The sequence below is a fragment of the Nanorana parkeri genome, unplaced genomic scaffold (genome assembly GCF_000935625.1).
Source record: "Nanorana parkeri isolate BGI_ZX_2015 unplaced genomic scaffold, ASM93562v1 scaffold651, whole genome shotgun sequence".
NCBI lineage: Eukaryota > Metazoa > Chordata > Amphibia > Anura > Dicroglossidae > Nanorana > Nanorana parkeri.
In genome coordinates, this window is record NW_017306919.1 from 505,656 (window position 1) to 516,123 (window position 10,468).

General features: G+C 38.3%; 1 protein-coding gene across 1 annotated transcript; it reads right to left on the reverse strand.

Moving 5' to 3' along the window:
* Window positions 1–814: 814 nt before the first annotated feature.
* NXNL2 (nucleoredoxin-like 2) lies at window positions 815–8,793 on the reverse strand. Its single transcript, XM_018563306.1, has 2 exons — window positions 8,444–8,793; window positions 815–1,013 (listed from the first exon to the last, which is right to left on the reverse strand). The coding sequence occupies exons 1-2, from the start codon at window positions 8,740–8,742 to the stop codon at window positions 842–844; spliced, it is 471 nt and encodes a 156-aa protein (XP_018418808.1). The 5' UTR covers window positions 8,743–8,793; the 3' UTR covers window positions 815–841.
* Window positions 8,794–10,468: the final 1,675 nt, after the last annotated feature.

The window sequence follows — 10,468 nt, forward strand, 5'->3', positions numbered from 1 at the left end:
CTAAGGGGGGGGGGGGGGGGTCCCCCCCCCTTTAAAAAAAAAAAAGATTACCCTCACTTTGGAAAGATTTCCACTGCATCCCTCTTGTTTTAAAATCAGATGTCGGTGTTTAACCGTTCCCTGCCCTAAAACTAAAGAATACATTTTGTCTTTAGATTAGATGTCTAGCTAGTGAAATATGCCAATAATATCTACCACTTTCACTAGAACATTGGGTGTACAGCACTGCTTTTTGTGGCCCAATCAGGGTTTAATATGGTCTGTGTTTGCATATGTTTTCTTCAGAGATCAACAACATTTCTGACATGATCCTAATGTGTATTTTGCTAATTTCTGGTAGGGAAATTAGATCAGAATTAGCAGCACGGCCGGAGACTAAGTAAACAAAATATACTCACAAAAAAACATGCAAAAAAGTTACTCTATTACCACTGCAATCCACTTTCACATATTGGTCTCTAAATATTTTCAAATATAATACAACATGACATAATACAGAGTATATAAAGTAGTTAAAAAAGCAATATAGTGCAATAAATTCCAGACTCATAAATAATCCAGTATTGTTAGTTTCAAGATAGGAAAATTAGGTAGTATAAAGGGCCATACACTGATATCTGAACTTAATTACAATGTGCCTCACTTACTAAACCATCTAAAATATGGTCTTTATTGTTCTACAGCACCAAATTTGACTCAAGCTTTTATACTTAACTGTCATATTCAAGCATGGATTTTAATCTGGATGCTATAAGCAACACACCAAGTTCTTATTTCAGCTACATAACATAAGACTAGGTATTGTTTGTTCTCTTATTGAAAAATAAGAGATCAGTATGCCTCATTTGCATGTGAAGTTCTGAAAGATATCTGCCACTTCAAGCCATGTTCGGAAACAAGCTAGTCCTCTTTCTCGTATTTGTTTTCTTCCCTTGTCTGTGATCACATCTCCATTTTGTTTTACAATCACCAGTTTTGGTATAGCTGTGATTTTGTACTTATTCTTCAATTCACTGGAAAAAAAAGAAAGAGAGTTAAATTAAAAGGCTAAAAGTAGGTTCAGGAAAAAAAGTGAAGCTATTTTCAGATGAGCTCTATCAATGTGAAGAAATAGGTCCTGAATTCACATGCATGTTACAGAGCTATTCACAAAAGGGTGAAGAGTTTGGAGAAGGCAGGAGAAGTGAACAATCTAGGACAAAATAGCTGAACTAGAAAGTGACCTGAATTGGAGAATTTTTCCAAATCAGCTATTTTGTCCTAGATTGTTCACCTCTCCTGCCTTCTCCAAACCCTTCACCCTTTTGTGAATAACCCTTTTAGTATTCGGCTAATTGTCAAGATCCTTGGGGTCAGTTTACCAGATTTGGGCAAAGGTTTCAATAGAGTATTGTTCCATGGAAGCCTTTAAAGAAAGCAGAAAATTTGTAACTGATTTGAGGCTAATTCAATTATTTTAAGATGCAAGCTATAAAAGTAATGTTAGGTTTTCTTTTCAGGCATTACACAATACTATTAGTCATATTTTAAAACAATCCATCAAAGCAATCATCACCAATGGATCACCACCAAGACAGGGGACATCTGGGGAATACCCATCAAGAAAGTACCATCAATGTTGCCCAATAAGGTGCCTTGAACGATGGTCTCCCATCATAAATGTTGCTCCGTCCGGACGATTGCTTTGATGGATTATTTTAAAATTTGACTAATATTCCCAACCTTTAAGTTAATCATCCTTCTGAAGAAGCATAGACTGCTTCTAAACGGACCATTACACACGTCTATAATAAAGTTTAATAGATGTGATTCTCATATTTAAAATGTAATAGGTCCAGGAGGTATCTTATTTAGGGATGATGATATGGAATTTATGAATTTTGCTTGGGAATGAAACATTATTTTAACAACTTTACTGGACTTCTATTGAATTTTTTCAATTAATGTAATAAAGTAATGATTTTTATTCATTTTTGATGGTGTTTTTTAAAATCTTCTACATGGGTGTGGTGTTGTATGGATAAGGGAATCTACAAATGAATTAATAAATGCAATAAATATACTTGGACTCTGTATCTATGAGGTGGTGCTGTTGTTCTCCCTACACATTTATGTCTTTCATATAAGATGTTCTGGTGCACTTCACACCCATGTGTGGGCAAGTGAAAGTATTTTTGTAATCTCTGTATATCTTTCATTAGAGACCTAAAAATAAAACTATTTATGTCTTGTCAGACATAATAACTTCAATGAAAATCATAGTGGCCTAGTCAGGCGTTTCAAATATTTGTATGGGCATACAAGCCCACTTCAACCTCTCTTTTTGTGATTTGAAATTAATCCCAATTGTGATTTGAAATTAATCCCAATTAGCACTAAAATTCTTTATTTTTTATTTATGTTGTGTACTCTGCTGCAGAACAGGTCACATCAATTTTGTGTTTTTGAAGCTCGCAATCCTGAAAAGCTTTAACCAGTATTGTTTAAATTTCAAACCTTCTCGCAACAGGTTAAAAGTACCAGTACACCAAGCAGCCATGCTATCAGTCCAAGTACAGAAAAGTGGAATAACTCCTGTATAGGGAAAACAGATGACCCCTGCTGAATCACATTGTCAAACTTCTATTATGTTGGTTAGCTTAATATTTCACTTAATGAACATATTAAAAAATGTGCGTTATTTGTAAGTCTGCATTTATATAGTGCACAATTATATAGTGGAAACATCATATATACATATAATATATAGATAATGAGTTGTGTGAATAAGCAACATGAAGGACATTTAACTTTGTAGTTCATGTAGAACGTTACGTGAGGTAACACAAATTCTTTTTTGTTTATTAATTCTTTATTCAAGTTTTGACATCCATAATTTAACAACATTGTCATACAAATTGACTTTCTCGTTAATATTTCCATACAACCATATATATTTTCCCTTTCATCCATCCCTCTCTTTTCCCCGCCATGTCCCCACCCATCCAGCAACAGGCCCGGGGAGCAAGGTCGGCAGCTAGCCATCCCAGAGGGTGAGATGCACTTAATATTGTTATATTTATGGCTGAAACATCTGAGATCCTACTAGAGCTATGCTTTCTACAGCTAATTCCTGTATGAATGCTGGTCATGGCTGATCAAATTTAAACTAATGTGGGGTGATTTTGTAACCACGCCAACTTCTACATCATTCATTAAGTATTTCACTAATCATACTATTTGCCTCTTAGAGTATGAGGATTGAGGATTGCTTGTTGTCAGAGCACTTAGACACCTTGCCGTGACAGTAATATTGTCTGGGACAGTTGTTTTGCTGGCAACTGAGGTGGTGGTACTAAAAGTCAATTTAAATGATGGCAGTAGTCTGAGGTCCCTGAGATAGGAAAGGGGAGAATATGCAGTGTATCACATGAACCTGTGGATTGTGCTACCCTTTTAGTGTAGCAGGCCTAGCAGAAGACTTGAAATCAGAGGTGAGAAGTTTATTTTCTGAAAATTAGAGCCCCACAGAGGTGTCAGTCTAAATTGCAGTGTACAACCGAAACCACTGGGAATACAGAATAATGTTCTGATCTGTATACAGCAACAGATAAATTAATTTTTTTGCCAGATAACATTGACCAACAAATCAGAGAATGAGAAAGGAAAAGTAATGTTAGATTTTTATGTTTACATCTAGTTCCTTTTTCTGTGGCAAGGATTGTGAGAAGTGAATTAATTTGGTCTGGGTAAATAGAGTTTGGTTGTTGGTGATATTGAAGTAGACTAACAAGGTTATTCACAAAAGGGTGAAGAGTTTGGAGAGGGCAGGAGAAGTGAACAATCTAGGCCAACATAGCTGAGCTGGAAAGTGAGCTGAATTTGAGGATTTTTCCAGTTCAGCTATGTTATCCTAGATTGTTCACTTTTCCTGCCTTCTCCAAACTCTTCACCCTTTTGTGAATAACCCCGTAAGTTTTGTTGAGTTGTATGTCAAGTATTTGCAGATTGTCTGGTTAACTAAGATGACCGCCTGTTTTTTTGCTCCTTATTCATAATGAGTGTACACTGCACTGTAAGTATATTTCCATGTGGGTCTTCAAAACAGTTACTGTGATCTTTTTGACTTTTTACAGAGAAAATTATAAAGATGTGTCAGTTTATTATTGTGCTGGTAAACAATATGGTTTAATAATGTGAAATAATGTTTTATGTGATTTACTTAATTTAATCATGTTAAGGTGAACTAATAGATCTTTTAACAAACGTCCTTAGGAGAAACACTTTAAATGAAAAAAAGAAAAATCCAGGTTCTGTAAAACTTGAGTTGTTTTTGCATCTAACTGTTTCCAGGAGGGACATTGTTTTGCTTTTTTGTTAATCTAGCTATTTAAAAAGTGATGTATTGCATGCCAATGAGTTTGTTGATAAATCTCACAGGGAAAATAAAGACTATGGTTTAGTGATGTGAATGTTTTCTTGTTTTTACTTTTCGTGTAGTGTATGAATTTTTGGAACTGCTTTCCTTTAAGTTTAGTTGGGTATTTCCCCCTATTTGTCCTCCAAGTTATAAACAGTGCAGTCTTAACCTTGAAGCTGTGTTCTCCTGAGTTTCTAGTTGTGTACAAAGCAGAGAAAAAAAGAGATGAGAAAAGAAAGTCTAGGTCCTAATAGTGATTACATACATGTATATATGTTATTTAGTATGTTTATGTTTGGACAGTTAGTCCATGTGACTAACAGCAATTTCACAACACTGATTAGACAATTGGCTTTTTCAGTAGGAATTCACATCTAAGGCAACATTGACAAGAATAGTCTCTAAAAGGATCAATTGACCATATTGCTTCATATACCCGTGATCATACAATTAATAAATAAGTAAAACATTTAAAAAAATTAAAAATAAATGAATAAAAAAGTAAAAGTCCTCTAATACTATGGGGTCTATTCACGAAGCTGCCAAAGGATCTAGCCGTAGCTTCGGCCGATCCTTCGGCTAGCTTCGGTCCCAGGACCCCTTCGGTTCAGTAGAACCGAAGGGGTGCTGTACGGGCTATTCACAATAGCCCGTACAGCTCCCGAACGTGGCCGAGCGGTTCAGTCGAGCCGAACGCATATGCATCAGCTCGGCTGAGCTGCGCTGAAAGACAAAGCTGGCCGAGCGACCGGCCGACAGTCTGCTTCTGACAGCTGGCCGGAGCCAGCCGTGATCTTACAGCTGGCTCCGGCCACTTGCAGAGAGATCAGCATCCCTGGTTACCTGCTAACCAGGGACACTGATCTCCAAACAGCAAACTCTCCCTGGTGCTCCGGGAGTCTCCTGCTCCCAGCCGCCAAGGAGAGAAACACTGCTGTTTCTTTTTTTTCTTTATTCTGACACGGAGCTGTGTCAGAATAGAAAAAAAAACAAAAACGTTTTTGCCCATTGGAATGCATTGCTAGATTACTATTGGCTATTTCAATTTGCAATAGCCAATAGTAAACTAGCATTGCTGTTCGGCATCTATAAGAATAGGCCGAACAGCAGTGAATAGCCTGCCGGAGGTTCGGCTCCGCCGATCCAGATGTTGGATTGGCCGAGTCAAACTCCTTCTGCACTTCGGAAGCCATGCGAAGCCATGCGAAGCAAGCCAATGTACGGCTCATTTCAGCCGATATACGGCTGAAATTAGCCGTACAAGCCTGAAGTGAATAGCCGAACAGTGTTCGGCTCACTTCACTTGGGGTCGGTTGTTCACTCGGCTGCCCTCGGCAGCTTAGTAAATAGACCCGTATGTGATACTTCTCGCTAATAAGTAATTGACTGATACTTAGACCATGGAAACAAGCGCAGTGAACATCAACAAGTAAAGGAGATAACAAGGTCACTTGCAATTAGTAGCATCTGTAGTCCTGCTATGACAGAGTGCTGCAAATTCAGGAGTAACCAGGTGTAGCCCTTCAGTAGAGTCCTCCTAAAGGTAACAGTTCAAGTAACAGGAGATCCTTTAAACCATGTGCAGCATGGTTTAAAACTTCAGTGGAGCTGCCCCCATGAATTGCTCAGTGGCAAATGGGTTAATTATGGCTATCCACAGTCCAGGATGGAGAGCAGTGTTTAACAAGGTTGCAAACTCAGGATGGAGAGGGTTGTCAGTAACGGCTGCACAGGATCCAGGATTGAGAGCAGAGGGAGTAAAGATACCTGGCGACAGGCAAATTGCTTGTACGCCATGTATCTTGAATCTCCCGGCTTTAGCTGCTAGGGGGTAGAGGCGAATGATGTCGCTGGAGCTGCACTGCACAGCAAGGGCTAAGTGCTCATTTTTGTCTAGTTGTTGGAGAAAAGCAGATTTACTTCATTGTCGCTCCTGCTGGCTCCCACTAGGCTGCCAAACCGGTCTCCGCAGCCTCTTCTCCCCATTATTCTGGCAGTCTAAGGACCAATGACATCATGTCTAAAGCAGGTTCCACAGACCTGACAGTCCACCAGCCAGAGCAGAGTGAGGAAAGAGGAGAGCACTGACCACCGGGGCAACAGGAATCAGGTAAGTATATCTGCTTTACTCCAGCCCCTAGACAAAAATGTTTAACCCTTCCAGTGCAGGGGTAGCCCGCTACTTTTTTTGTTGTGTTGGGGTTCCATTCAAATTGAATGGCACTGCAACACACTGCAGTATGTACATTGCAGTAATGCTCAGTAAAACACACATTTTATCATTAGTGTCAATGTGCCATAACATATTGACATTTTCTTGACAAGCAGTAAAATGACTTTAAAACAATACCTCATTAACCTTTGTAACTACAGGTGCTGTGGAGTAATTTACATACTTACCAACTGTCCAGCTTTTTCCAGTGTTGGCTGGGCTTACAGCGTGAGGATTGCGGCCTTCCACCCCATTACCAACCTCTTTGACACACACTGCACTAACATGACATGTGCCCAGTGATCAGGTGCATCCCAATGAGCAGCGTGCAGAGGAGAAACTGGCTCTGGGGCACTGCTTGAGCATGAAAATGGCCTGATGCAGCGTCAATCATCTTTGAGTGCCAACACCTCCCCACATTAGGGTAAAAAACAAACGTTTACACAGCAGTTTATTTCCCCTTTAACACATTTTACTTCAGATCAGAATTCCCACTGAAGAAGGGAATTGAGATGTGTGGCAGGCAGGACACAACAGGCATTTGAAAGCAAAATATACTTTAAGTGCAAACTTTAAATCTTGCTAAAACCAAACATGTCATAAAACATGTTGGACAAACCCCTTTTACCTCCAAAAAAAACAGTAAATACTGCTGTGATCATGTGATCACTAGAACTGGTCACTTTCCAGAGTGTCAAACTATGTGGTTCCTCCCTCTGACCTCATATCACTGCAAGTCAGTGGAAGGAACCAGTGAGAACTCGATGAGACCAGAAGACTGACACTTACTTTGCTTATTTTATTATAAGAGTTTGAAGAAAACCTTTCACGTCTGGGTCATTTTAAAGTAAATCTGTCACAAACCTGTTCAATTCAATCTGAAAAAAAGTTTGGCCCCAACTCAACCCACACCTTCCTATTGGTCCTTTAACTTAATCAATCCAGACCGATAGGGAGTCTTGGGATGGGCATGGCTAAGCTCGACTTTTACAGGCATAGTTGAGATTTGCATCCAAATTTAGCTAGATCTCTGGATTCACTTATCAAACTGACATGCAGTCCTTACAGAAGGTAATCACTGCTTATGCATTTCTTAATCACATGCTCAGTTTAATTTTCTGGGTTTCAAGGCTTCCTCTGACTCATTTGCATATTCTAGGCCCTCCAACATTGATAATACAGTAAACTCCCCATTATCCGGCATTCAAGTAACCAGAAAAAAAAATCGAAGACATTATATGTCCTTCATTTTTTTTGCCAGTTGTTTGATAGAAATGTGCACACTAAAAATGTTGTTAGCAATGTTAGCAACTAAATTTATTTAGTTGCTAACTAAATTCTCTGTTTACATCTTGCTGCAGCCGACGGCTAGATTCCTCAGCTGGCAGGTGAATGTAAACAACGGGCAGTGGCCGTGTGCAATAGCCAGCCTGCTATTGGCTATGGCAATTTGAAATAGCCAATAGCAGAATCTAGCCAGCAGATAAAGGGGGGGGGGGTTCTTGCTTGAGAGTTAATAGTAACTCTCAAGCAACCGGATGGGTGCCAGATGACTGGGAGTTTACTGTACTTTACCCCTGGATTTCTTTTATCTATATTTTACACATGCTTATTTAAATACTAAAATGTGCTGCATCCTTTCAACTCGGCAGCCACATGAGTAAAGAGAATCCATAGTGACATACCATAGAAATTGAAGCCAATACTCTTATGCCAGTAGCGGTTTGGGTGCCATCTATGTAAATAATGAATTATTTGATCATATAAATCAACAGAATTAAAAATCCAGATAAATAAATGTCCTAGCCTGGGGCAGTCACAAGGCAACTTACTGTCTGTATGGATCGTGCCAGGGTAACGCCAGCCATTCTCCATGCATGTCGTGCATGTAATTCACCATGTCTTCTGCACTTCTATCTGAAGAGATGAATACAATTTCAAACGGTGCAGGATGGTCAGCCTCTTCCACCAGCTCAGTGTAAAAGTCACACAACACAGGGGTGAAGTCCCTGCAGGGTGAACACCATGCCGCCGAGAAAAACAAGCCAACTATTTTATTCTGCAAAGCTTCCTCAGGATCCACCTTCTCACCATCTTTAGTAACCAGAATGTGTCCAGAAAATATATCCATTTTAATTAGATGTATAGGCAGAGGGTGAAGTGCCACCTGTTGTCTCCTTGTTCTTGTAACTACAGTAGCGGTTGTGAAACCTCTGAGCGTGAGATGGAAGTTATTTATAAATACTCATTTCCTATAATTCCCTTTAATCCCACTCTTATACACCTCTCTGAAGCAGGATGCCATCTGTTCTCCAGCCACTGCAAATACATTGCCTATGTAGTAAAAGTATAGAACAGCATTATCAGTTTAGTATATATTAGCATTGCATTATATTAGTATGTGTTATCTGTTGTATTGCAACATACAGTATATTGCAAGACTGCATTACTATTATTATTGTTTTTTTAGACTACACACAGAGAGAAGACAGTGCCCACCAGACTTCTAAAAGATCTATTGTATCTTCCCATAAACAATAATGATCTTATCTGTTGGAAACATTGTTCATAAAATATACCAGCAAATATTGAAATGATGCTTACGATCGAAATGATGCTTACAAGAAAAGCCAGGTGAGTTGTGTACGATTGTTTAGTTCATGGAAGATGGAAACATAGACATACATAAAGACTGTTGATCTGATGGAAAGCTGCTGAAAAACTGTAGGTATACGGATAGTTTAGTTTTTTTTGGAAATGTTAATCTACTAAATATCTCTCATAAAAACAATTTTGCAACTTTGCTAGACAAATTAACTTTTGACCCAAAATCTTTCTTCAGATCGCTGTCTTTTGTCTATAGGGAGCCTTGGAAATATCATATACATAGCCTTTAATACAAACTGCTGTAACTTCTGAGCAGTTTAGATGGATGTGAGGAAGTTGGTACTCCTAAACTGGAGCAAATGATTTTGAAATTTGTTGTATTGCTTTGCATTCCAATGCCTGCATACACAATGCTTAATAAACATCATTTAAAACAGATTAGCACATACAGCCACATAGTAAAACATATACAGCGAAGACATGATACTACAACATCAGTTGTGTCCATGTAAGTCTATAATAGAGGTGCTTTATAATAATGTTTCCACTCACAAAGGCTACATTATTTATTAATAAACAGTATATACTGCTGATAACATTTTATGTAGTAGAATAAAATCATAATTGCTTTTGCACCATGTAAACGAACAGAAAGAAATAGACAATAAATATGTTTGTTAGTACTAAAAAGAAGAAACTATTATTGTTGTATAGCTGAAAAAAAACAAAAAAATAAGTTTGTTGTATAGTTATACTTACTGTGATTCATATTGTTATCTGCATAATGTTCTGCTTCAAGTACTTAAAGAGTTTACAAATGAAATCAACTCACAGGGCTCCTCCTCACTTAGAAAGGATATACACTGCTGCCACCTAGTGGAGGATAGGTCACAAAACCTAAACTCCAGTACTTAGATCCTTATTTTCTGCTCCAGTAAGATTTAAAAATTACAGTCACATGGTTAAATAAAGACGCTCATCTTGTGTTAAAGTTTATGTACAGCAAAACTTTCTTACATCAGATTTAGATAGGATAGTGAAGAATTACAACCACCATCGGGTTTATTATTGCTGTTTCCCCACTAAGAAGATTGTTTTGAGATTGATTTACCATCTTGTCTTGAATTGTATTGTGATTGTAATGTCTACCTTATAGTGTAAAGCGCTGTGCAAAATGTTGGCGCTACATAAATCCTGTATAATAATAATAATTTACTAAAGGCACATAGGCTGCTAACATTGCATGGGAA

What these genes read in the sequence shown, in the direction of transcription:
- NXNL2 (XM_018563306.1), bottom strand. Translation starts at nt 8,742, where the DNA reads ATGGATATATTTTCTGGACACATTCTGGTTACTAAAGATGGTGAGAAG. An exon ending in TGGCACGATCCATACAGACA is followed by an intron (nt 1,014 to 8,443) that starts GTAAGTTGCCTT and finishes TTTTTTTTCCAG; the next exon opens with TGAATTGAAGAATAAGTACA.